The sequence below is a fragment of the Prionailurus bengalensis genome, chromosome A1 (assembly GCF_016509475.1).
Source record: "Prionailurus bengalensis isolate Pbe53 chromosome A1, Fcat_Pben_1.1_paternal_pri, whole genome shotgun sequence".
Lineage (NCBI taxonomy): Eukaryota > Metazoa > Chordata > Mammalia > Carnivora > Felidae > Prionailurus > Prionailurus bengalensis.
Genome location: NC_057343.1, coordinates 94309762 through 94337599, shown reverse-complemented (window position 1 = coordinate 94337599; position 27838 = coordinate 94309762). Strand labels below are relative to the sequence as shown.

The 27838-nt window shown below is 40.8% G+C and overlaps 1 protein-coding gene across 1 annotated transcript in view; it reads left to right on the top strand.

Annotated features, from left to right (window-relative positions):
- PGGT1B (protein geranylgeranyltransferase type I subunit beta) overlaps positions 1–25856 on the top strand; it is a 62505-nt gene extending 36649 nt beyond the window's left edge. The window contains exons 6-9 of the mRNA XM_043554157.1: positions 2214–2259; positions 11631–11815; positions 18205–18313; positions 24414–25856. Of these exons, the coding sequence (XP_043410092.1) occupies positions 2214–2259; positions 11631–11815; positions 18205–18313; positions 24414–24595 (522 nt within the window). The 3' untranslated portion in view covers positions 24596–25856. The remainder of the gene's footprint in view (positions 1–2213; positions 2260–11630; positions 11816–18204; positions 18314–24413) is intronic.
- Positions 25857–27838: the final 1982 nt, after the last annotated feature.

The window sequence follows — 27838 nt, the reverse complement described above, 5'->3', positions numbered from 1 at the left end:
CCACACCGGGCTCTGTGCTGACAGTGCCGAGCCTGCTTGGAATTTCTTTCTCCCTCTCTCTCTGCCCCTTGCTGGCGCGCGCGCGCGCTCTCTCTCTCTCTCTCTCAAAAAATAAATATTTTTAAAAAACCCAGAGTGCACTCTTTTCAATCAACCAAGTGTGACTTCTTTCATGAGTTTTTGTGGAGTTTGATTTTGTGGTTGTTTTGTGTTTGTGTTTTTCATGCTGGGGAAAGTGTTGTGTGTTCATGATTTTCTGGTAGGAGAGAGGTTGTTTCTCTTGTTTCTCAGGGTCTCTTAATGTTGCTCCTTTGAGCATCCTTTATTACCTGATCTGCAGAGGGCCTGTCTCCCTTCCTTGTTAACTTGATTTACCAAAGTCATGCCCTGTGAGTGCTGTAGACTCTGAGGTCCTTTCCAGCAGTCAGGGCTCTGTTCTGCCAGAACTTGGGCCGTCCAGGCAGCGCTCGCTTTGCATGGTGGAGCCAGACTGTGACAGAGACTGTCACTGTCACTTCAGCTGAAGTGAGGACAGTGATCTGAGTCATGGGGGGCAGGAAGGAATCAGCACTGCTCTGTGACCCGTACCAACTTGTTGCCACAATGTCAAACTCTCTAGCAGTTACAGATGTACAGAGAATTTTTTTTAGTGGTGAAACTAGTTTTAGTACATTGTCATTTAAAACATTAGAAATAGTGAGAGTTAAAGTGTTTGGGGGGAAAAAAAGTATATGTATAGAGGGAGAGAGGAGGGAGAGGGAGTAGTTTGAACGGTGTTTGCCTTGGTTTTGTTGTGTAACCTACGATATGGGGTAAACATCTTTTCTGTCATGGTAAATGATTGGACTCCTTCCTAGGTTTGTAGCAGCATCCAACCTTTTATCCTTTGTGGTGTCATTGTTGTGAAATAACTTGAAGGATTCCTTTCCTGTGAAGTTTTTTGCCAGCATCCCTTCTCTAGAATGTCTCCATCCTTGTCATCATGGCCATTGTCCCCACTTAGATGCTCTGCCTTCACTTACTCTTCTGACGTCGTATCTCGTCCCAGACAGTGGTGCTGTCCATATTCTTATGATCAGCTATTTCTAAGCTCCGTGTTTGATCTCATTTTCACTTCTAGTGGTACTGCTTTTCGTTTCTTTACTGCACTTTTATCTTTGGTGGCCAGTCTATTCTGGTTCTGTTTTTGGAAAACGTCATGTGGGTTTATTACTAAGACAAAGAGACAACGCACCCCTACGCTTTGCTGTCCGTGCATGAACTGAATAATAAGCGCAGTGACCCGTGACTAACAGACTTTGAAAAAGAGGACTGGATTGGTTACTGATTGTGATGCACATCTGTTATTCACGTAGCGATTTGTGAGCTGAGGTGCTAGCATCAAGTTTGTACTCCGCGCAGTTGCCCACAGTTAATACACCGTGGGGACTGACATTTGAATCTGTATCGTGTTGTTTAAGTTATGGTACCCAGACTTCGTAATATCAGATCTGCACAAAGCAAAGACTGCCTGTCCTCCTCCAGCCTAGGGTGGACCTTCTCCTTTTGGCAGTAATTTTAGATGAGTCTCAGGCCTCCCATTGGCTCCCTGCCACTCCCTTCCTCACGATTTTCCGTATACTTCCCTCACTCTCTGCAGAAAGGTGGCGGGATGTAAGAGGCAGCTTGCTGGGATTTGACGTTTCTTTTTCTACAGGCAGGTAATTTATAGCTTCGTGTGTCTTCCAGCTTCTCTAAGGTTTCAGTTTTATATAGTTGCATTGTTCTGTTTTGATTTTGCAGGATGTGTGGGGAGATCCAAAGGTAGGCAGGCACTGTGATCCTTGGCTGCCCAAAAGTCTCAAAATAGACTTGTTTCATGTTTATAATATTTTATGAGCATAGAGTCTCCATTTTCCTTAAACTTGTATATTCTTGCAATAGGAAAAGAGTAAGACTTGGGTCTTTTTATTGGTAGAAGTCAAATCTATAGATGCTATCTGAACAATCTATCTCAGAATGTGCAAACTGTATGCGTTTAGTGATTTCACTTGGTGGATAAGATAAGATCAGGTACTTGAAAATGCTCGAACTACCCCTTTGTAGGAAAGAGTGAGTATTTTAGAAGATATAAGGGAGAAATAAAAGTGGATCAAGAAACAAAAAATTAGCATGAGGACTTACTTATTTTTTATCCTTTCCCTATTAAACTGAACGATGTTTTTCTTTTTCAGTCCTATGACAATGGGCTGGCACAGGGAGCTGGACTTGAATCTCATGGTAAGACATCTTAACATAAATGAACGTGTAGTTTCTTTTGTCCCTTTAAATAACATCATGGTGTCTTCGACATGGAGGCCCCCAGAAGTTTGTGTCAGCCTGTGGCACGGCCTGGCTGTCTTCTTTCCTACTCCTTTCTTTTGACAACTTGTGCCAGTTTGAACCGCTCCTTGGTCAGTAATCAGAGATTATTCAGACGGGATATTCATACTTTTCTAGTAATGTTTTCTATTTACCTATTTGAGTGTTAGCTGCATGAAAATATCCTGGGGTGATTTCTCAAGCTAGCACTAGAAAACACCAAGTTTTCTTGTTTGGCATAACGCTAAAGGGCTCGATGCAGAATTGTTAGGCATGAATTTGTGAAGAAAGGAACTTTTTTTTTTTTTTTTTTTAAATTTTTTTTTCAACGTTTTTATTTATTTTTGGGACAGAGAGAGACAGAACATGAACAGGGGAGGGGCAGAGAGAGAGGGAGACACAGACTCGGAAACAGGCTCCAGGCTCCGAGCCATCAGCCCAGAGCCTGACGCGGGGCTCGAACTCAGGGACCGCGAGATCGTGACCTGGCTGAAGTCGGACGCTTAACCGACTGCGCCACCCAGGCGCCCCAAGAAAGGAACATTTTTAATCTAATAGTCTTTAGTCATAGTCAGAAAACGTTTTGCTGCATAGAGTATGTGCATTGATACAATTTCTCCTTTCCCCATTTTCCCCACTTTGGGCGGAACCAGAATACAGGGAGATAATGCACTTCATTTGTCAGCACATCAGTAGCCTGATGTCTTTCAAATTGACTATTCGCATGTAGGAGTAAATAAACTGCCATGCTCTTTAAATTTCTTTTTTTTAAAAAATTTATTTTTGGGTAATCTCTACCCCCAAGTGTGGGGCTCGAACTCACAACCCCGAGATCAAAGTCTCACACTCCACTATGGGAGCAGCCAGGCGCCCCAGCCACGCTCTTTTTTTAAAAAAAAGAGAGAGCCTAGGGGCGCCTGGGTGGCTCAGTTGGTTGAGCATCCGACTTCGACTCAGGTCATGATCTCGCACTTCGTGGGTTCGGGCCCCGCGTCAGGTTCTGTGCTGACAACTCGGAGCCTGGAGCCTGCCTCGGATTTTGTGCCTCCCTCTCTCTCTGTCCCAACCCACTCGCATTCTGTCTCTGTCTCTCTCAAAAATAAATAAACATGGGAAAAAAAAGAGAGAGAGAGAGAGAGCCTAGATCAAGGAGGCTCTCTGAGTGAACTCCTTAGGTTTCCTCTTTATTACAGCAACCTGTCTGTGCCTGCAGCATGGCAGAGCAGTGAGAATGGGTCTCAGCCCTGGTACCCGCAATGGGACCTGGCTCCTCAGTCTCTCTGACAGACTGGAAATAATTGGATCTTTCTTTAACTTTAAGATTGTTGTTAGGATTCTGAGAGGTAAGGGGGAAAGTGGTTTGTAAACTATAAAACACGTTTTATAAAAGGACACTTTTTACATACACTCTCTGGCCCCGTATCTTTGGATTTCCCCGGGGGACCTTGTCCTCTCAGGTCTCTCCTCCCTGTCACACATCTTTACTCCCTCCTTCGATGTAGGTATTTGTAAAGTGTGTATCGCTAAGGGGTATGTAGCGGACTGTGTCAGCGTTTCCTCTGAAGCCATCCTGTAGTTGGGACGCCATGATTCCATGTGTGCCTGAGTCTGTGTGAGATCGGGGCTGCAGCAAGCCGCCATAGTCTTTCTATCACTGGTCACCACCACTTGGTGAGGAGGGATGTGTACCCGTACTTGTGCAAAGGGGAAGTCTGGTGTCTGCGAATTTCCCAGAAGAGAAGGTCTCGTGCTCGCTGTTGTAGAGGGTATTAACAGGCACTCTGGCTGAGGGGAGACGTTACCAGTAGGGGAGACTGTGGAACAGACGCTGTTGTTCCCGGGCAATTGGGATTGCATTCGCCGGGACAGGAAACCGAGGGCCGCTCAGACATGATACTCTTTGACAGATCCTGTCAGGAAAAAATCTTGCCGAGTCACGCTAGGCGTGATTTTAAGTCTGTGTGACTTGAATAGGATTACGCCCATCAAGATCATCAGTCATGGACCGTGGTTCCAGCCAGAAAGCTTATATCTTTCTTTTCTCTCTAAAGTTGTGGGTTGGGGACCCAAAGGCGTCCCACTCAGAGTGCCACAGTGTGTTGGTGTCCTGTGAGTGGGCTCCAGGTATGCCGGGATGCTGCTCCCTCCACCTTTGGGACAGCTGAGCAGAGCTGTGTGTCTGGAATCTCCAGCAAGATGGCCTTTGACCAGGAGCCCCTCTTAGGGCACCACAGTCAGCCTACAACAGTGTGTCTACATAGTGCACCTACACAGTGTGTCTACGCAGTGAGCCTACCACATTGTGTCTACATGGTGTGTCTACACAGTGAGCCTACTACATTGTGTCTACACAGTGTGTCTACATGGTGCCTACACAGTGAGTCTACCACAGTGTGCCCACACAGTCTACCACAGTGAGTTTACACAGTGCATCTACACAGTGTGTCTAAACAGTGAGACTACACCGTGTCTATGCAGTGCACCTGCAGTCTACCATAATGCGTCTACAATGTGTCTGCACAGTGTGTCTATGCAGTGAACCTACACAGTGTGCCTACATAGTCTACCACTGTGCGTCTACACAGTGTGTCTACCACAGTGATCCTATACAATGAGCCTGTATAGTGAGCCTACACAGTGCGCCTACACAGGTCAGGTATTACCGTGTTCTTGGTGTGCTGTGAGGTTAGATGGTGGCTGTGGCTTTCCTTCCCTGCTTTCCATTCCTTCTCTGCGCTGCAAAAACTCTTTCTCAGAAGTCAGCCTACAGTTTGGCCGCCCTTCTCGTCTTTATCTTCTCCCTTCTTCTTTCTGTTAATCTTTTTAGACTAGCAGTCCAAATACACTATTCACCTTTCTGCACGAGTGGCTTGTTCTTCAGCCTTCTGTGTAAGCCTTCAGCAACTTTGGAAGTTTCTCATTTAAAGTCTTGAGTGGTTGACATTTCAAACCGTTGTCGCCTTCTCACTCCTCATTTTGTTGGTTGAAGCCCCGGGAGCTGTCAGCCTCTCCCCTCCTTTCTGGAAGCATACGCTCCAAGTGCCTGGCTTCCTCACAGGCTGTCTCTGGCTCCTTCACTGTGTTTGTGTCTTCCCCTCTCACCCGTACCTCGACCCACCTTTCTTCTTCCCTTTGAGCCATTCATCTTTCTGAATCTCCAGGTTGTTCTTTCTTGTACTTGCTGTTCTGTGTTCTCCACCCTCACCTCGAGCTTACATTTGGCTTTGTTTCATATCTCTCAAGTCTTGGCTCAGATGATTTGCTTTTAATGATCATTTTTGAGATTGCAAATCACCCACATCACATGCACATGCTCTGCTCCCTATCCCCTTGTCTGTTTTTCTGTGAATTATATTTTATCGGTTTGTTCATTGTCTCTCTGTCCCCACCTGAGAACAGAGATCTTTGCCTCTTTTAGTCACTCCTTATCCCCCACACGTATAAGTGTGGCACACACTTGGATGAACTAATGGTTGGTTCTTTATTAATCATCCCTGTGCTATGGCTCCCAGCACTCTCTGTCCAGATCTGTACTGTTGCTTTGGACGTACAAGCTCCCTTCCACCTGCCTGCCAGGCACCTCTCCCTTCAGAGCACTTCATCTCAAGTTGCACACTTTTAAAACATCTTTTTCTTCTTTCACCCAAGCGTGTGTTTGCTATTCAGGAATGCCCAACAGCTACTACCAGATCTGCTGGTTTTTCTGTCCGTATGAGCCAGATATCCAGAATTTGGGACATATGATCTCATGTTCTATTTTATTTTGCTGTTCTGTTTTTTTATTTGCATTTATACCAGTTTTCCCCCATAGTTTTTAATCCTTGATCTACAGAGTGGAAGGACAGGAAGTTATTATTGAGCAGCTGCTCTGTGCCAGCTACCATTTAGTCTCTTTAATCCTCACACCAGCCGTCTGAGAGTGGGAATCTTTGTATGAGATCAGAGAAGCAAAACCACCATGAGTAGTAGAGAATAGGGATTTATTGTAGGAATAAGGTTACACACAGTTTTGGAAGAGGATGGAGAAGTAAGGCCTAAAAGGGGAAGTTGATTTGTCGGAGAAAAGTCACTGACAAGCCCTCGTGAAGCCCTGGCCCAGGTGGACCATGAGACCTGGCTGGAGAATCTGGAAAGCCACATGGGGCTGCCCGAACAGGACTGTGTTAGTGGACTCCAGTGGGGGCTGCTGCTCCGGCATCTGGCTATGGGCCTCGGGTCCCCAGGGCAGGGAGTAAAGCGGACTCACATTCTGAATATTTGGGGGATGGGGGGGCGGAGGGCCGAGTTGAAACCTCCCAGCACCTCTGCCTTTGTCCCCCGCCTCCCTGAACCCCCAGCCAGGATAGTGGCTGCTGCTTCTCTTCCTTCTCACACGTCTTACCCAGATTTTTCAGACTCCAGACCGGATAGGGAAGGGGATTCTGGGAAGCAGAATCCTGGCTTAGCCAAGTTGACATGATACCAAACCACCACATTAGCCATTGTCATTTTACTGAGTGTGACTTAACCTAGTAGGCTTATGTATCTGGTACGTGTCAGCCCAGATGAAACCCTGTGCTTGCTCTGCAGTGTCTTTTTCTTTTTCTTTTTCTTTCTTTCTTTCTTTCTTTCTTTCTTTCTTTCTTTCTTTCTTTCTTTCTTTCTTTCTTTTTCTTTCTTTTTTTTCTTTTCTTTTTTCGTTTCTTTTTTCCTTTCCTTTCCTTTCCTTTTCTTTCTTTCATTATTCTTCTTTTCTTTCTTTCTTTCTTTCTTTCTTTCTTTCTTTCTTTCTTTCTTTCTTTCTTTCTTTCTTTCTTAATGTTTTTTAATTTATTTTGATAGAGCACAAACGGAAGGGTCAGAGAGTCAGGGAGAGAGAGAATCTCAAGCAGGCTCCACACTGTCAGCGCAAAGCCTGACGTGGGGCTTGATCCCATCAATCTGGAGACCATGAGCTGAGCCGAAATCAAGAGTCCCAAGAGTTCGCTGCCCAACCAACTGAGTCACCCAGGTGCTTCTCAGCAGTGACTTTGTGCTCTCATTTTAGTTCTCCATGCCCCTTTCCAGCCTAGCTTTGTAGACCGCTCGTGAGTGACCCCTGCCATGCATTCCAGGCTGCAGAGAACACATATTCCCCAAATGTCCTCACATGCCCTTTCACCTCCGGGCTTGGCGAATACTGTCCGTCGTTTGCCTGAAGTGTTTTCCTCCACCTGCTGCTCCTCTTTTCCCTTCCCCTGAAACCTCCAGAGTTTTGCCTGTCTTCCTGTGCCTTGTTCCATTCCCTGTGTAAGGCTGTCCGTGGTATCTCATCGCCCAGCCCCGAGCAGCTGCTCCCTTTTCTGTGTTCCTTGTAACACCTGGCTCATACCATTTTCGCATGTGCCTTGTCTTCTGTGTCAGATGTCTCATTCGTGTCTGACTCCGCTTGCCCTCGTACGTTGTGGTTGTCCAGTAAGTATTTGAATTGGTTGTGCTCTGTCCTTCTCTGCGTCCTGAAGCTGGGGAGGCCGAGTCTGGGCTGTGTACCTGTGCCGTGGTTCATCTGCTTTTCTCCCGCTGCTGCCGAGAACCCATTCGTCCTGCAGACAACACAGGCACATGATATCCTTCTAGGCTGTGACCATCAGATATGACGATCCCTTCTTATCCTAGTGAGTGAGTGGCTTACGCGCTAGTACAGTTGTAGGGTAAAATGCTCTTGTGTCTGGAAGAACTGGGTTTTCCTGCTTTGCTAGGATTAAAGCTGTTTTTTCTCTCAGGATTCATAATATAAAAGTAATAGGTCAGATAAGTTAATGTGATTCCATGAGTCTTCCAGAACATCTCTATTCTTTAATCCAAAAGAGAAATACTCAACTTTTGGGCCTAATTTCACCTAAGCATTCAGTTCCCTTGAGTTTTCCTCACTTTACCTTTTCCAGGTGTTTAAGTATAAAATGGTATAGTTACTGTTATTTATGTACCATTTTATTCCTAGCTGTGTGATTGTTAACCATCTTAAATTATGTATTTCAGAGTACGTGGATTCCTTCACATAATTTGGTACATGCAAATAAATACTAAGAGAATGCTTAAAATTGGGTTTTAACACCTTATGGGAGCATTTAGTTAACTTACACCTGTTATACTGTTAAACTGTAGGTAAGTCCTAGCATCCAGGACTAGAGTCAGGAATACCTCCTTCACCCTGCCCCTGGGAGAACTGAGGTAGATTGTTAGAGAGACCCGACCTCGGTGGTCCCTTCCATCTGTGATGTCTTGTGACTACAGCATTCTGCACATGGTAACTATCCATGTGGCCGAAGTGTCGTGCTTCAGGTGGCAAACTCAGCGGTTTTGATCTTTCTCTTTGTGTGTGTGTTAATATCTCTTGCCATAATAGCCTTCGGTAAAGAAGGGTATTTTACCAAGGCATAATGAACACAACTTAACCTTCTCTTGAATTCAGATAATTATTATGAGAAGCAATTTTGTGTTATACTTTAACGATGTAATATTCTTGAAATTTTTTGAAGCTTGTAGGGTCATTGACATAACCTTATTTAGCTCTTTGGGGGCTAAATAAATAATAATTATTATATAAACAAATATATGAATATATAGAATATATAAATAAATACATAAGTAATTTAGGAAATTATGTCAGAGAGTTGACTGTTTCTCTTCTGGATTAAGTAGAAATATTTTGGAAGACTCATGGAATCATATTAGCTTTTCTGGCCTATTACTTTTATATCATGAATCCTGAGAGAAAAAAGAGTTTCTGGGGCACCTGGGTAGCTCATTTGGTTAAGTGTCTGACTCTTGGTTTCCGCTCAGATCATGATCTCACAATTTATGGGTTCGAGCCCTGTGTCAGGCTCTGTGCTGTCAGCGTGGGATTCTCTCTGTCTCTCTCCCTCCTTCTTTCTCTCGCCCCCCTCAAAATAAATAAATAAACTTAAATAGGAGTTCCTGTGCCTACTTTTTTATGGTGTTTCTTAATTGACTTACTGAGATGTTATCTGACTTTTCTTGCTGTGTTTATATCTGCCTCTAATACTCTTCTAACATAATACTTTTAATCCAGGTTTTAGAAATACTTTTTTAGAATTTTGTGTAAAACAAGAGCCTCTCAGGGGTAAATGTTGGTAAATGAATTTTAGCTTAAAGCATAGACTTTGTAGTAAGTGTTTTTGGCTACTCAGAGCTCAGACTTACTTAAGAAGCTATCATTGTGCAAAACTGGTGATTGGGCAAAGTAAAGAGTATTTTTACTTTGAATTGTGCCAGTTTGCTTTTAAAGAATCCTAACAAGTAATTTGGAGAGTAACAGTTAAGTGCCTCTTTTTACTTTTGGTAGTTTTTTGTTTTGTTTTCTTTTGGCTTTGTTTTTAAAATTTTATTTAAGTAATCTCTCCACCCACCGTGGGGCTTGAACTCAGGACCCTGAGATGAAGAGTCACATGTTCCTCTGACTGAGCCAGCCAGGCCCCCTTACTTTTTTGTAATTAATGAATATTTGTTATCTTTTGGAGACTTTATTTTTAATGATGTAATGATACCTGAAGTCGTGGCCAGGTTGTCATGAAAGAGAAATTGAAATTGGTAGGTTACTAAAGAGGCAATAAAATTAGTTGCTTAATAGGAATTATTCTAAAAGGTTATTATAAATTTGTTTTATTTTTCTAATTCATTCATGACTAACATAGATCTCTCAAGTCACTGGAAAAAATTCTGAGGATTAAATAGTATTATTGTTTTATTTTATTGAGAGAGAGGGCACAGGTGAGTGAGGGGCCGAGGTGGTGGGGGGTGTTGAGAGAGAAATGGGCCTCACCCGAAGCGGGGCTCGAGTTCACCCAAAGCGGGGCTCGATCTCACCATGAGATCATGACCTGAGCTGAAGTCAGATGCTTAACGACTGAGCCACCCAGGTACCCTGACAGTGACTTTTTTTAATGTGATGGCTGCCCTGAGTTTTCTAGAGGGAATGCACACTTTCCTTTGCCAGAGAATGCATGCAAGCATTGTAACAGCAAAAGGAAAGTTGAAGGAGGGAAGGGAAGGGGAAGGGGAAGGGGAAAGGGAAGAAGCATATTAGAAACCATCCATGTATATTGCTGAAATTTATCACTAGCTGAAGTTGTGATAAATTGGAAATATAAGTATTTTCATATTGTTTGGACTTGACAGCAGATAGTGCCAGTGCAAAGTTGTTTCTTTTCCTTTGTGGAAAAAGACTGACTTTTCAATTCCAAAGGAAAGGAATCACCTTTCCAAGTGTATTGGTTTCCTGTTGCTGCTGTAACATTTTTGCCTCAAAATTAGGGGTATAAAACAACACAAATGTATTCTCTTGCAGTTCTGGAAGACAAGTCTGAACTGCACTTTACAGGGCTAAAATCAAGATGTTGACAGGGCTGGTTCCTTCTGGAGGCACCAAGGGAGAATCTCTTCCTTTGCTTCTGCTAGCTTCTGGTGGCTGCCGGTGTCCCCGCTGTGTTGCCAAGTCAGTCCATAGTCACAGCGCCTCCTCTGTAGTTTAATCTCCCTCTGCCCTGCTTCATAAGGACACTGTGGTTGCATTTAGGGCCCTCCTAGATAGTCCAAGACAATCCCTCCAATGAGAGATCTGTGATCACATTTGCAAAGTCCTTCTTGCCATAGGAGGTAACATTGACGTGGTCCAGGCATTAGGGCCTGGACGTGTCTCTCTTTGGGGTGCGTCCTTCAATCTACCACAGTGAATGGGACTCACCGTGCATGTCTTTCCTGATAGGCTTTTCTCCTCACCCCACCCCCAGCACTCTCACTCAGACTTTCCTTCCTTAAATTTTTTAAGCTGAGTAGGTCTTTCTGCATATCCACTTCTAGCTTGTCTGTGCTACATGTCATAATTAGTCCGTAGTCTCAGGCAAGTGGCACCACGGTTCATGAGCATTGGGTCATCTTCAGAGGAATTAAATCAGACTTGGGTGACAGAGACCTGGACAGGGAGGAGTTGTCCTAGGTTTGAGTTTCAGCCCTTCCATTAAACCGTGTAATTTTGAACACGTTCCTTACCCTCCCAAGTCTTTTGTTTTTCATAAGTAGAGTATTTCTTACAGCTACATATTATTTTCAGTCATTTTCTGTTTCTTCAAATTAATATTGAAGACTTCAGTGCTTTGTGGTTATTTTAAAGGTGTAATTAATTGTCTTCTAAATTTACTCGTATCTGACTGTCTTACTCGTAACCACTATTTTTTTTTTCCTCCGGCCATTTTATACTGTTTTCGTGGGTATCTAGTTTGAAGTTTGAAGTATTGTGTGGTTTCAATTAACAGGAGGATCGACTTTTTGTGGCATTGCATCACTGTGTCTGATGGGTAAACTAGAAGAAGTTTTTTCAGAAAAAGAATTGAACCGGATAAAGAGGTGGTGTATAATGAGGCAACAAAATGGTTATCATGGAAGACCTAATAAGCCCGTAGACACCTGTTACTCTTTTTGGGTAGGAGCAACTCTAAAGGTAAGAAAAAAAAAGTCAAATTGAGAAACCTGTGCTCTGTGTTGATATAAACTGTGCTCTAGAAGGTTTGGTCTTTGTCATGTTCATTAAATACTGCTACATTCTGGGACGCCTGGGTGGCTCAGTCGGTTAAGTGTCCGACTTTGACTCAGGTCATGATCTCGCGGTTCGTGAGTTCGAGAGTCGTGTCAGGCTCTGTGCTGACAGCTCAGAGCCTGGAGCCTGTTCCAGATTCTGTGTCTCCCTCTCTCTGTGACCCTCCCCCATTCATGCTCTGTCTCTCTCTGTCTCAAAAATAAATAAATGTTAAAAAAAAAAAATTTTAAATACTGCTACATTCAGGCCGCTTCATTTCTTCTGCTGCTCAGGCAAAGCTACTCTGTGTATGGTTTTTTCCATAGAGTTCATTACCTGTTGTGCTTCTTGAAAATTTCCATTCTTATAAAACTTAAGTGGCCTAGAATGTAGTAAAAAAGCGTAAGGTACAAGGTGTAAGGTCGTAAGAAACTGGTTACCATAAATGACCAGTGGTCTCTCTAGAGTAGGGCTCTGTCTGAACGTGATCCCAAAAAAGGCTTTATGGGAAGTTATTAATCTGAAAAGGTAAACCATGGGTCATTTCTTTAAAAACTATTTGTGATTTTTAGTTTTTTTATCAGTTTATTTGCCTAACCCCAACGGATTGACATTTTCCTCCATCTCTTACCTTTTGTCATACCTAATGCCATAAGGTTATGAGCCACTAAGTACCCACAAGTTTTCTCTATCTTGAAGTTGCCTTTTCGCTTTTAAAATATATAATTTAATTCTGATACTCTGAAATCTAACAAAAGTCCATTCATCTTTTATGTAATATCCTATTTTCTAAAATTCTGAAATAAATTCTGAAAACAGAATGATGTAAAACTAAGTATATCTCCCTCTCTCTCCTCACTTCTATTGCCATTCCTCAAGTGTACCCCTTTGATTTTAATTAGGGAAAATTTCAAACATATTCAAAAGTAGAACAGTGTAATGAACCCCTGTGTGTCCACAGCTAGACTCATCAGCTTTTGTCACAAAGCCAGCCAGTCTTATCCATATTCCAGCTCCCTTCCCTCCCCATCACTGTATTATTTTAGGGCAGGTTCCAGATACCATTTTTCGTATTATCTGGAAAATTTTCAGTGTAATTCCTAACTAGAAATAACTTTCTAAGAAACAGAACTATGGTGTCATTATCACATCTGAAAAATCAACCACAATTCCATGAAATCATTAACTAGTCAGTGATTATGTATATTTCCTATTGCATCACGTCAAGAGGCACATAATTTCTGTTTATCTCCCTGTGATCAAAGTGCTCCAGAATCATCATACCTGATTTATCCACCGTAAAGTTCCCCATCAGCGTTTTTTTTTCTTTTATGGTGGTGTACTATACATAATATAATATTTATCAGTTTAACTATTTGTAAGAATACAATCTGGTGGTATTAGGTATACATTCACAGTGTTATGGAACCCTCTCCACTGTCTATACCCAAAACTTTGGTTATCCTCAGTATAAACTCTGTACTCGCTCCTTCCCCTAGCCCCTGGTGACCTCTGTTCTACTTTCTATGAATTTGCCTATTCTTGGGACATTGTATAAGTGGCATCACACAATATGTGCCCTTCTGTGTCTGGCTTATTTCACTTAGCATAATGCTCTCAGGATCCATCCATGTTGTAGCATATATCAAAATTTAATCCTTTTTATGGCTGATTAATATGCTGTTGTATGTTTATACCACAGTTTATCCATTCATCTGTTGATGGACATGGTTTATTTCCACATTTCAGCTCTTGTGAATAAGGCAGCTCTGGACATTGCTGTACAAATAACTGACTTTCTTCTTTCATTTCTTTTGGATATTAGGAATGGAATTGCTGGATCTTATGATAGTTCTATGTTTAACTCTTTGAGGAACTGCCATACTGTTTCCCACAGTGAGGGTGTGCACCATGTTACATTCCTGCTAGCAGTATATGAGGGTTCCAGTTTCTCTATATGATCAATAACGCTTGATTTTTCTGTTTGGTTTTGGTTTTTATAATGGCCACACCAGTGGGTGTGAAGTGGCATCTCATCGTGATTTTGATTTGCATTTCCCTAATGATTAATGATACTGAGCCTCTTTTGATGTGCTTATGGGCCATTTGTGTGTCTTTGGCAAAATTTTTATTCAGGGACTTTGTCCATTTTTTAATCATGTTGTTAGGTTTTTTGTTGATGGGTTGTAGGGGTTCTTCAGGTATTCTGGATATTAATGCCTTATCAAGTTCTGTGATATACACCTATTTTTTCCCCATTCTGTGGTTGCTTGTAACTTTGTTGATGTTCTTTGATGTATAAAATTTCTAATTTTGATGAAGTCCAGTTTATCTGTTTTTTTTTCTTGTGTTGCCTGTGGTTTTGGTTGTCCTATCTATGAAGTCACTGCCAAAGCCAATGTCATAAAGATTTTCCCCAGTATTTTCTTCCAAGAGTTTTATAGTTTTAGCCTTGAGTTTTAGGTCTGATGCATTTTGAGTTAATTTTTGTATATGGTATAAAAATGAGAGCTCAACTTCATTATTTTACAGGTGGATATCCAGCTTTTCCAGGACTATTTGTTGAAAAGACTGTTCTCTGTCCCATTAAATGGCCTTAGGACCCTTGTTGAAAATCAGCTGAGCATATGCATGTGGTTTTTTTTGGTTTCGCTTTGTTTTTGGTTTTTTTTTTGTGGGTTCTCTGTTCCTTTGGTCTGTGTGTCCCTACTCCATTCTCCTCCTGTTTTAATTATTGCAGCTTTGTAGTAAAATTCAGAGCCAGAAAGTATGAGTCCTTCAACTTTATTCTTTTTCAGTATTGTTTGGGCCCTTAATACAGGGCACCTTGCAATCTCGTAATGAATTTGAGAACTGGCTTTTCCGTTTCTTACCAAAAAGGCTGTTGACATTTTGATAAATATTGCATTGAATCTGAAGATCATTTTTGGTAGTATTGACTTTTAACAGTGTTAAATCCTCCTTTAGTGAGCATCCATTTACTTAGATCTTTCATTTCTTTCAGCAGTATTTTGTAGTCCTTGATCAGTTTATTCCCAAATATTGAATTATTTTATATGTCATTGTAAATAGAATTGATTTCATAATTTCTTTTTGGATTGTTTGTTGCTGGTGTATAAAAAAAAAAGCCCACCATCTTTTTTTAATTTTCTTTTTTTAATGTTTGTTTATTTTTGAGAGACAGAGAGAGACAGCATGAGCAGGGGAGGGGCAGAGAGAGAGGGAGACATAGAACATGAAGCGGGTTCCAGGCTCCAAGCTGTCAGCACAGAGCCCGATGTAGGGCTCAAACCCACGAGCTGTGAGATCATGACTGAACTGAAGTTGGACACTTAACCGACTGAGCCACCCCGGCGCCCCTAGTTTTGTTTTGTTTTTTTTTTTTTACAAAATCATTTTAACAGCCATTGGGGTTAACATATTTTATGTTGCTAATGTTTAACAAGAGCGCAAGTGGGGGTGAGGGGCAAAGAGAGGCGGGGGGGGGGAGAGAGAGAGAGAGAGAGAGAGAGAGAGAGAACGAGAATATGAATCCCAAGTAGGCTGAATGCTCAGCACAATTCCTGATGTGGTGCTCGATCCCACAACCCTGGGATGATGACCTGAGCCGAAATCAAGAGTAGGATGCTCAACCAACTGAGCCACCCATGCCCCCCAACATATTTTATGTTTTAATCTAATACATTGTTCTTTTTGACGCTCAGATTGTACCATTTTTAGCCAGTTGAAGCTCCTTCATGTTGGCTATTGAATCTTTTGGATATGACCTTGGTACAGTCTTTGACAACTTTCTGAAAGCAACCATTTTTAAGCATCTTTAAATTTTTTTAATTCTTACGGATATCACCATAGCTTTAACTGATTCTTTAAAAACAATTTTTTTTATTGTTTATTTTTGAGACAGACAGAACATGAATGGGGGAGGGTCAGAGAGAGGGAGACACAGAATCTGAAGCAGGCTCCAGGCTCCAAGCTGTCAGCACAGAGCCCGACGCGGGGCTTGAACCCCCAAACTGAGAGATCATGACCTGAGCCGAAGTCGGACGCTTAACTGACTGAGCCACCCAGGTGCCCCAACTTTAACTGATTTCTTGACTTGTCTTTAGACATTATCTTTGATTCCTCACATGAAAAATGAAGATTTAGCCTTCCTTTTTAAAAACACATTGTTACTGGTTATTTATTTTTTAGTTCTGAACCTTTTCCTCTTTGCACCTTTTAATTCTGTCATAGTACCTTTATTTTTATAATGTCAAGTAACATATTTTATTCAGCAACAATAATCACATATTTTATGTTTTGCCTGTAGGTTGATTACAAAATTTGAAAACTAAAGGGATGGCCCAGTCTGTTCAGTGTCCCCAACGTTTGATTTCAGCTCAGTTCATGATCTCATGGTTCATGGGTTCAAGCCCCCATGTGGGGCTCTTGCACTTGACAGCATGGAGCCTGCTTGGGATTCTCTCTCTCTGACCGTCTCTCTCTCTCTCTCTCTCTCTCTCTCTCTCTTTCTCTCTCTCTCTCTCTCTCTCTCTCTCTCTCTTTCTCTCTCTCTCTCTCTCAAAATAAATAAACTTAAAAAAAATAAAATAAAATTAGAAAACCAAGAGTCAGCACTTACTGTGATCATGTAAATATTGTTTATTGCTGAACCAAGTACAATGTTAAGATTATATAGTTTCTTCTTTTTATGTAATGACCTATAGGCCACTTGATCGAAAATGTTTCTAGCTGGTGGATTTCTTTTTTAATGTTTACTTTTGAGAGAGAGCGTGTGCATGAGCACATACAAGCGCAAGTGGGGAAAGTGTGGCCAGGGCGTGGGGGGAGGACAGAGGATCCAAAGTGGCTCTGTGCTGACAGCAGTGAGCCCAGCCCAATGTGGAGCTTGAACTCAAAAACCATGAGATCATAAGCTGAATTGAAGTGTGACACTCAGCCAGCTGAACCACCCAGCCCTAGTTGGTGGATTGTATAGAGTCTCTTTCCTTACATTGTATTAACTAAGTTAAAAGAGTGAATAAGTATGTTTCTTATTTGTATCATAATTGTTTTAGGCTTTGTTTTTCTTTTTTTGAGAAATAATGCTGCTTTAATCACTAATATCTTGTATGGCTCTCTGATTTATTAACATGCTTTCAGCTGCTTTGTGTCTTACAGAAGTTTTTTGAACTCCCTTGCTACTACTCCACCCCCACCCCTATTCATGGTTTGATTTATTCTTTTTTTTCTATTTAATGGGATCTTGAGAGAGATCACAAATACATGTCCTAAAACTTAAAGCTACATAGTTTGTTTTTTTTTTTTTAACGTTTATTTATTTTTGAGAGAGAGACAGACAGACAGATGGTGTGAGGAAGCGAGGGGCAGAGAGAGACGGAGACACAGAATCTGAAGCAGGCTCCAGGCTCTGAGCTGTCAGCAGAGCCCGACATGGGACTGGAACCTGCGAACCGCGAGATCATGACCTGAGCCGAAGTCGGACACTTAACCGACTGAGCCACCCAGGTGCCCCAAGCTACATAGTTTTTTTGATGCTAAAATTACACTTCCTGATTACAGAGGTTTAATTTTTTACTACTCTCAAAACTTCCCATAGCACCTGGTTAATAATTTCTGTTGCTCTTTTTTGAAATATTTTTGGTTTAAGTTACTACCAGTATATAACAAAGAGCCTACCATAAGAATTGTAAAAGCCTATCATAAGAATTAAAATATGGGTACATAAAATTGCACTTTTTAAGATGACTGATTAAGGGGCGCCTGGGTGGTTCAGTCAGTTGAGCATCTACCTTTGGTGGGGATCCTAATCTCGTGGTTCATAGGTTCAAGCTCTGCATCTAGCTTGTGGCTCTCAGCCTGGAGCCTGCTTGGGATCCTCTACCCTCACCCCACCCCCCCCCCCAACCCCACCCTGCCATGTCTCTGCCCCTTCCTCTCTCTCCCTTTCCCTCCCTCCCTCCCTCCCTCCCTTTCTCAAAAATAAACATGAAAAAAATATTTTTTTATGACGGATTAAGTTGAGTAGATTGGGAAAGTTGTGATTTGAACCTAGCTGAATGTGATGCAAAGAGATTAGTTGGGTGTGATTCAGAAAATGTAAATCGTGAGTAGGTCAAGGAAAGGAGAGTAGTGATCAGATGATAAAAATGATAATGTGGTTAACTGATTCTAAGTGCTCAAGTCTCCAGAGGCCTGCTTTTAAGAGCCTTAGCTAAACAAAAGTGTATTTAATTGATATGTATCTGAAAATTGAGCCAAAGGTCAATATGGAAGTTGCATGCAGTAAATGTATGTTTGTCCTGTCATTTCAGCTTCTGAAAATTTTTCAGTACACTAACTTTGAGAAAAATAGAAATTACATCTTGTCAACTCAAGATCGGCTCGTGGGAGGATTTGCCAAGTGGCCAGATAGTCATCCAGGTAATTGTGTATAGGGCTCTAGAACAATTTTACTTTTGTTTGTTTCTTGAGTAGATAGATCTTCAGGCATCTTTGTCAGAAAGGGCATAAGATAGAAAATTTAGCCACAGTTGTAAACTTAAATAATAGTTTTTAAAAAGGTAAATTGTTTAAGTTTGGGTGAAAATGTATCATGTTGAGGGGCATAAAGGAAAGTTTGTGTTATCAAGATGTGTTGATATCGTTTGTCTTTTTTTCCATTTCATTTACCGAAGTTTTCTTTCGTTTGAGGCAGTAAGGCAGATGGTCTGAATTGGCCCTGTCCGTAATAGAGGATCATTTGGTCCGTCCAGAATCTAGCTGTCACTAGAGCTAAGTAGAATAAATGCCTAAATCCATAAGGGAACCGGTTCTTATTTCTGTTCAGAAGGCACTAAATCAAAAATCTCTAATCCTGAAGTTAGGTGTCCCTCACTGTCCAAACTATTTTCTGAATTTTAGCAGATTCAGGTTATTGTTTTTAGAAGAATATTTTGCTATTCAAACTCTTACCATTCATTGTCTAAAACTCAAGAGCCACATAGATTCAGACAATGTGATATTTATTGTTTTCCAAACTCAGGAATGACGAAGTAACGAACAAAAAGATTCTTGTATTTAGTAAGTACAGTTGATCCTTGAACCACACGGGTTTGAACTGCACCTGTCCACTTATAAATGGAATTTTTCAATAAGTATTGCACAGTATTGTAAATGTATTTTCTTTTTTTTACTCTTGTTTATTTTGAGAGAGTGTGCATGTGCGAGAGCAAGCAGGGGAGGCGGGGGAGACAGAGAGAAAGAGGGAGGGATGGAGGGAATCTCAAGTGGGTTCCACTCAGTGAGAAGCCCAAGTCAGGGCTCAATCACACGACCGCAAGATCCTGACCTGAGCTGGACGCTTAACCAACTGAGCCACCTAGGTGCTCCCCTTTTTGTTATTTTCTTAATAACATTTCCTTTTCTTGAGCTTCCTTGATTAGAAGAATATAATACATAATATGTAGGACATACAGAGTATGTGTTTACTGATTGTGTTACCTATGAGGCTTTCCTGTCAACAGTAGGCTGCCAGTAGCTAACTTTTATGAGAGTCCAACTTCTATGTAGAATTTTGACCGCACGGGGTGTCAGTGGCCATAACTGCTACATTGTTCAAGGGTCGATTGTACTTTCAAATGGGTTCTTTACAAATAACGGATAATCTTTATTAATAATGACATTTTTTTAAAAATGTAGATAATTCTGCCATTTCCCAAACCTAGACAGATTTCATTCTAAGCTGCATACTCTGATATAAAACAGCCTGCTCAGTTACTCCTCAGATGCCACCTACAGGCCCCTCAGACCCAGCCTGCAACTGAGCCTGGTCTCTGTGCCCCACCCCACCTCAAAGCTTGAGTGGCCCCAGGCCAGGTTCAGGCCTACAGTTCTGCAATAGTCTTAGTATCATAGTCTTCCTGCTTCTGGTCTAGTCCTCCTCACGTTGACACTGTGCATGCGTGTGTGCGTGTGCACGTGCTTAAATGACAGGGGAAAGGCCACAGCTTTCCTCCCGACTCTCAAAGGATCTCTCATGCAAAAAAGGTTAAGAACAGGGTGCCTGGGTGGCTCAGTGGCTCAGTCAGTTAAGCGTCCAACTTCCGGCTCAGGTCATGATCTCACCCCGCACCGGACTCTGCTGACAGCTTGGATCCTGTGTCTCTCTCCCTCCCTCCCTCTTTCTCTCTTTCTCTCTCTCCCTCCCTCCCTCTCTCTCTCTCTCTCTCTCTCTCTCTCTCTCTCTCTGCCCCTCCCCCACCCATGCTCTGTCTCTCTCTCTCAAAAATAAACATTAAAAAAAATGTAGACATCAGTATATATATTTTTTAAAAAAAGGTTGAGAACGTCTAATCTGAACTCTTAAATCCATTAAAATCATCCAGAGACTCTTAGCTCCCTGAGTGGGTTCTTCCGCATGGCCCACAAGGGCCCTCCTGAGATCTGGCTCCTCTCCCACCTCTAGTGTTATTCTCCAGGCCTGCCTGCTCCTCCCCATTATGTTTTCACCTGTAGCAAAATTACTCTATTGACAGCCTTCCCAAAAGTCAGTTTGAAAGTTTGTTATAAATAATTCAGAGCATTATGGATGAGCAAGTTAATAAAATATTAGCTATAAATATATGAAACTAGATACAAGGAATGATTGTTTTTATAGCATTGCAGTAGAACCATGGTTTTTATTATTAGTTTAGAATCTCTTCAGGTCATCTCCATTAATAAAACTGCTATAGTCGGAATATGTACTTGAATGAAAATAATAAATATGGGGCTCATGAAATCAGACTTTTGTACCTGAAGCAAGCAGAAATATTTCCTCACATTCTCCCTTACCTGTATTTTTATGCAAAATATGTTTTTTTTTAAGTTTGTTTTTGAGAGAGTGAGAAAGAGCTGGGGAGGGGCAGAGAGAGAAAGAAATCCTAAGCAGAGCCCACTGATGCAGAACCAAACTCATGAACTCTGCGATCATGACCTGAGCCATAATCAAGAGTCAGACATTCAACTGACTGAGCCACCCAGGCACCCCCAAAATATGCTTTCTTTTTTAAAAATGTACAGTGCTTTTAATTTCTAAAGCAAAAGAATATTTTTTTCCAGTTTTATTGAGAAATAATTGACATGCATCACTTAGTGAGTTTAAGGCATATAGCATTATGGTTTGATTTACATTTATGTGAAATGATTACCAGAATAGGTTCGGCTAGCACCCAGCTTCTCATGTAGATGCCAGAAAAAAAGAAGAAAATAATAAAGGTCAAACAGTTTATTTTGTGATGAGAACTGTTAGGATTAACTACCCTAACACATTTCCTGTACATCGTACAGCAGCCTTGGCTGTAGTCCTCATGTTGTACATTACATCCCCAGTACTTACTTATTACTGGATGTTTGTGCCTTTTGACCACCTTCCTCCAATGCCCCGCCCCAGCCCCCACCTCTGGTAAGCATGGGTCTGATGTCTTTTTTTTCTAGGAGTTTGGTGTCTTTTTTTTATTTTTTTTTTCTTAGAGTCCACATAGAAGGGAGATCATACAGTATTTGTCTTTTTCTGATTTATTTCACTTAGCATTACACCTTCAGGGTCCACTGATGTTGTCGCAAGTAGTAGGATTCCCCCTGGTCTTTATGGCTGAATCAGGTTTCATTGTGTATATACTGCAAGTTCTTTGTCCATCTGTCAATGGAGTGTTAGGCTGTTTCCATATCTTGGCTCCTATAAATAATTCAGCCGTGTACATCAGGGTGTCAACATTAAGTTATTGTTTTCATTTCCTTTGTGTACACCCTCATGAGTGGACTTACTGGGTGGTGTGGTAGTTCTGTTTTTAATCCTTTAAGCATCCTCCATACTGTTTCGTGGCTGCACTGATTTACACTCCTACCAGCAGCGTAGGAGGGCTCCCCTTTCTCCACATGCACACCAGCATTTGTTATCTTTTCTCTCTTTGATGATGGCTGTTCTAACGGGAGTCACATGGCACTGTGGTTTTAATTTGTATTTCCCTAACGGTCACTGTGTCCACTGATGTCGAGCATTGGTTGGCCTTTTGTGTTTCTTCTTTGGAGAAATAACTATTCAAATCCTTTGCCCATTTTTCAGTTGAGTTGCTTGGGGTTTTTTTTCTGCTGGGTTGTATGAGTTCTTTATTTGTTTTTATAAAGGGAAATAATATTTTTAAATTTGGTATCTGTAGGGGCACCTGTGTGGCTCAGTTGGTTAAGTGTCCAACTCTTGATATTGGCTCAGGTCAAGATCTCATGGTTGTGGGCTCTGCACTGAGTGGATCCTTCTTGGGATTCTCTCTCTCCCTCTCTCTCTGCCCCTCCCCTGCTTGTTTGTGCATGCTCACTCTCTCAAAATAAACAAGCTTTAAATAATTTAGTATCTAACCATAGCTATAAATATGTTACAGTGTTACCTTAAGAAAACAGAATTGATGCCATTATTTTTCATCAGGACTTGAACTATTTTGACAATGTACTATTTTAACAAGTAGGAATAGGGAAATGACAGTATCTTAGAAAGCATTTCTTTTTTTTTTTCCTATTAAATGTTTGTTTATTTTGAGAGAGCACGCGCATGCAGGAGAGGGGCAGAGAGCGAGGGAGAGAGAATCCCAAGCAGACTCTGCACTGTCAGCGCAGAGCCCAGTGCGGGACCCCATCCCACGAACCTTGAGATCATGACCTGAGTTGAAATCAAGAGTCAGATGCTTAGCTGACTGAGCCACCCAGGTGCCCCTGGAAAGCATTTCACACATAAACCTATTTGAAATACATTTTGAGTATTTACAATAAGTTTTTAAAAGAAAATTCTTGAAGCTTTTTTCTAGCAATCAGTTGCTAACTTTAACATTTGTGTAAATACTTAAATTTAATACTTTGTACAGATGTGGTAAAATGTCTCCAGAACTTGTACACTGCAAAGCATAGAAAGTGAAAGTCTTTGTATAATAAATTGAATTCATCTGGAAGACCTATTCACAGAGCCTTTAGGAAAATCCTTTCTAACAAGTCTTTAAAATTAGCTTATTCTTGGTTCTAGTAGGTTTAGTAGGAGATTTGACACGAAACAATTTTATATACATTTACAGAAGAAAAGGATGAACTTTTATTATGAAGAAACTATATACTTCAGCATCTGACATGCTTTAATACACATACAGATCAGGAAGTTTAAAAAAAATTTTCTCTTTGAGGTTTGAAACAATTAAGGGCTGATTCATTGGCTTTTACAAAAATCTTTTTGAGAAAAAAATGTTTTATTTTTATATTACGTGGAAAGTAGAAGATCCTATTTTATGTTACTCTGGATGGATTTTGTTTCTCTTTCAGTTGCATTTTTCCCTAGAAAAGTTCCCTCATTTTTAGACCATAAAAGTTTCCTCCTTTCTAGACAAGTTTTTAGAGTAACTATAAGGAAAATTAAATAGAACAGGGGAAATCAGATTTATTTTTTTGTGGTCTGAAAATTAGAGAAAAGCGAGCCAGAAGAAACCTAAGCAGTCTGTGAAAAGACATTAAAGAGGATTGATATGGGCCTCTGTTAGTAGAATAACTTTTTCACTGATAACTTTGAGTGAGCACAGCTGTCATTCCTGTTTTGAAAAGTAAATGATATGTTAGTAAAACATTCTCTTTAATTCTTTTGACAAAAGTTTGAATCGGGAAGGTGTTTTTGAACATCCGTAGCTCTTGAGGCCATATATGATGGCTTGACAGCTACAAAGCCTGTTTTTTGTAGTATTCCCATAACTGCAGAGCTCTGAGCTCTTCAGGGTCCATATAAGGCTGTCCAGCAGGCAACAGCCATGTGATTTCAGTGGCCACGTGAATGGAAGAGGGCCAGTGCCCCCTGAAAGATGGGCACCAGTAGTGAGGCCAGTATAAAAGAAAGGTTATGGTATTTATAACCACATAGAATGTGAGTTTGTTTTTACTGTCAGGTCAGACATTTTTTGAATGACTGACATTCCCCTAAATAGGAAAACTAAATATGGTACAGCATTCCAGAACGGATTATTTTGTTTAGGCTTCTTTCACTGAACACAGTATTGGGATAGTACTTACTGGTTTAGGAAATGTCAGAGGTACAATGTAGTAGGGAGGAGTATTGCTACTTACAGTCACAGGGTTATTTTCATTTTTAAGGAAATTTTTTCCTTTTATGATACACAGTTAAAGCCCCTTGTTTCTGTTTTCTGTAGTAAGTGAAAGGGAAAACCCACTAAGTGAGAAGTCTTGTAGCACGGCTCCTCTCCTTGGTGTTTTCATCACAGAGGATGTTGGGAGTGTCACCTCCTCATTTGAGAACTCTTTACCTTTGTTAGTGGTATTTTCTTGAATAAAATATCTGATTTTGGTCATCTTTTTTTTAATTGGTGTTTTCAGAGATTGAGAAAGCAAATGTTTCAAGAACTGCATTTAACATTTTTCTAAATTGTTATGGGCTCATAGATATGTCGCTGTAATACTTTGCAACATATACAAATAAGAATGCCTGTTGTGATTAAAAGAAAAAAAAATGCTTTGTTTTCAGATGCTTTACATGCATACTTTGGGATCTGTGGCCTGTCACTAATGGAGGAAAGTGGAATTTGCAAAGTTCATCCTGCCCTGAATGTAAGCACACGGACTTCTGAACGCCTTCGAGATCTCCATCAGAGCTGGAAAACCAAGGACTCTAAACAGTGTTCCGAGAATGTGCACATCTCCACGTGACTGACTTCTTTTGGGGGGTGGGGGGGAGGCAGGGAGTTTGTAGCATAACTGTAGCTCAAGGTTCAAAGCCATGTATAACCAAGTGTGCTCTTTTCTTAAGAGGTAGAGTCTCACAGTCAGATTGCGTGCTGATGTCACTTTGGAATATGGTCTTGAGCCAGTAACCTTTGGACTGGGTTTCAAGAAAATCTTTGTTGAAGTTTGAACCACAGCGGACTCTGTTGTGGTTCTTAAATGTTTATACTGTATTTCTAAGAAGTTCTTTGGGCAAATTAACTGTATGTATGTAGGTTATCTTTTTAAAAAAACTCTTCAGTGCGAATTGTATCATACTGTAAAATGGACACAAATCTTCAGAACAAGTTTACAGTTCACAGAGCGTTGATAATCTGCGGGTGAACACTTAGTGATCATTTGAAAAGCTTGCCAGCTGATGGTAAAAAATTGCTTTAATGAATGAAGTATTTAGGATTCTTCTTTGAAAACAGATGATTCCATAATTTTTAAAAAGAAGAATGACTTATTTTGTCTTATTAAGTAAAGTGTGCCAGTAAACGTACGTGGCCTATATAAATGAAATGAACTTCATAGCAAGGATGAATAGGCTTAACTAATATAGTAATTTTCTAAGTGGACATTGATTTAAGAAGACTATTATGTAACTAAGGAAAAAATAATTTAACTGTATGTGATTGTGAATGAGAAGGTTTTGTGCTATGTGGGTCACTTATTTAGATGTTGCTGGAGTGAATAACAGGTTTGATTTTAAGTTCATTATTAGTTGCTTTTCCTTTCTGGGGAGAAAACAGTCATCTAGAAGGAAAGACATCTAGTGGTTTTGTTTATTTTTCTGAAATATGTGATATTGTAAATTATACTTGTACTTTTATAACAGAGTTATTTTTAGCCATTTAGATTTTTTTTTTAGTTTGTTGCCTCTAGTGTGTTAGTGGTTCTGATTTCACACTGACAATTTTCTAATTTTTTCAAAGCAAATAAGTAAAAATCTCAGTAAAAAACCAGAACCACTAAAGTAGATTTAATGGTGCAGCTCCATACATGGTCATTTATATTTTTATATTTTCAGGTAAGTGGAAGGGAAACGTTCTCTTTAGGGGTTAAGGACTGGGATTTCGCTTTTCTTCTTTCAGTTTTGTTTTCTTAATTCTTTGAACTACCTAATTGTAAAGGAAATGGCATAATAACTCATCTTCATTCGTGACCAGTTTATCAATAAATCACTTCCATCACTGTTGTTGAATGACGTTCAAAGATGTGAGACGAGTACCGAAATGGAGAAGATCTCTTCACTAAAGAAGCTGGGTTTAAGTTAAAGTCGTGGGGATTACAAATGTTGAATTATTCTGCAACTATCAGTACAAAAACTAAATTACTAGCATTACTCTTTAGGAATTAAAATATTTAAATTTTAATTTATTTCCTAAATTGGAGGGAGAAATACTCTTAAATAATGGTCCTTCCAAAGGGAAATCTGGTATATGCTTGGAGAAATGATTCATTTGTAGTTGGCATGTTTAGTCTTAAACCTCACCTTGCCAAAGTCAACTTTATTATGTTTTTAATTAGAAATAAAATCCATTTTCTGATTGTGGGGAAAATATAAGCTTAACAAGAGATGTTATCTTTCGATGAATTATTTCAGTTGCTACTATTTAAATCCTGGCAAATTAAAACATCCCCATCTCAAACTAAGTCACTTCCTAAACATTAGAAGTTAAAATAGCATATATGATATGGCTTTAGATCTGTTACAAAAAGCCCTGATTGCTTTTTCTGAATTGCCATCAGTGGTTAGAAGGTAAGAAAGTTAGTAATAATGGTAACTGTATTTGTAAATGCGAGGGAAGTCCAAGTTTAAAAGTATTTCATAAAACTATTAAGAAGTATCTCCTAGCTCCTTGTATAATTTAATAGCATGAGATTATAAATTACATTATGATTCTGAATGGGGCCTTTTTATGAAACCTTGTGGCCCAGTAGGTGTTTACCTTCCATAGCAGCGTGCCGACCGAAACAACCCAGTGAACCTACAGAGAAACTACTCCTGTTTCTAAATAGTTATTTACAAGAAGAGTATAAACTAAGCGATAAGTAATATTTCACGTATATGCTTTGTTCTTTAGCAGTGCTATTACAATGAGCAGGGAAAGAGGAAGTCCACAAGAACTCTGTTCCCTGTGTTCTGCCCCTACCCTGAGTATGGTATTTTTCAGATGTTGGTAGAAGCTTTGTTTAGAGCATCTGCAGGAGAACAAGATTCATCAGGTCACACAACACAGTTCAACCTATTCATCATCTGCAGTGTCTTTAGATTTGACCTATACTGTGTGTGTGTATGTGTGTGTGTGTGTGTGTGTGTGTGTGTGTGTATTTATCAGATCTTGAAATAGCTATTCTTTAATTTCAGTTCACATAGAGGTTTTGATTACAGTGGTAGATAGTTTGGAAATGGTCGCACCTGATAATATTTGAGAGTCAGTTTAGTAAGGAGGTGCTCTGGAGTGTGATGAGTTGGGTTTAAATCCCAGATCTGCCAGTTCAGCAGTATGATCTTGGACCCGGGAGTGGGGGGGGACTAACTCCTGAGGTTATTCAAGGATTAAATGAGATAATGCATATAAAGCATTTGGCATAGCACCTGAAATCCAGTAAATTTCTAAGTATAATTTCTGTCACAACCATCATAAAATGATTGTTACTGAAATCTCTTCTGTAATAGAGCTTTCACAGGGGTTAAGCTCCAGGAAGATGACAGCAATAGTGTACTTTCTGAGCCTTAGCATAAGAATACAGGGTAACCAGGATAGCCCCAGACCCCGTTCTACAAAACTAGATGACAGTTGTCCCCATGACCCTCAAGAGTGAGGCAAGCAAGGAAGGACAGACCACTGACCGACAGATAGTTTCGGCGTCTGCCTGTGGGGAAGGGGAAAGCAGGCAGCTATTCGCTGACAGCACGGTTTCTTGGCAGCCTGGCAGGGGGCCTGTCACCAGAAGCAGAGACTGGCCAGGCTCCTACAGGTTCCCTCCGCCAGTGGGTGTGCTAGCAACGTAGTGAGCTGGGCCCCAGGGCTGTATATGTCTCAGAACTGATGACACAAAGCCTGGCACAGGGAGAAAACTGCTGAAAGTAGGATTTCAGCTGGACAGGACAGGTATGAGAGGACAAGGAAAAGAGAAAGTCCAGGTCAACGTTGAGAAGGAATGTCATTGCTGATGTCC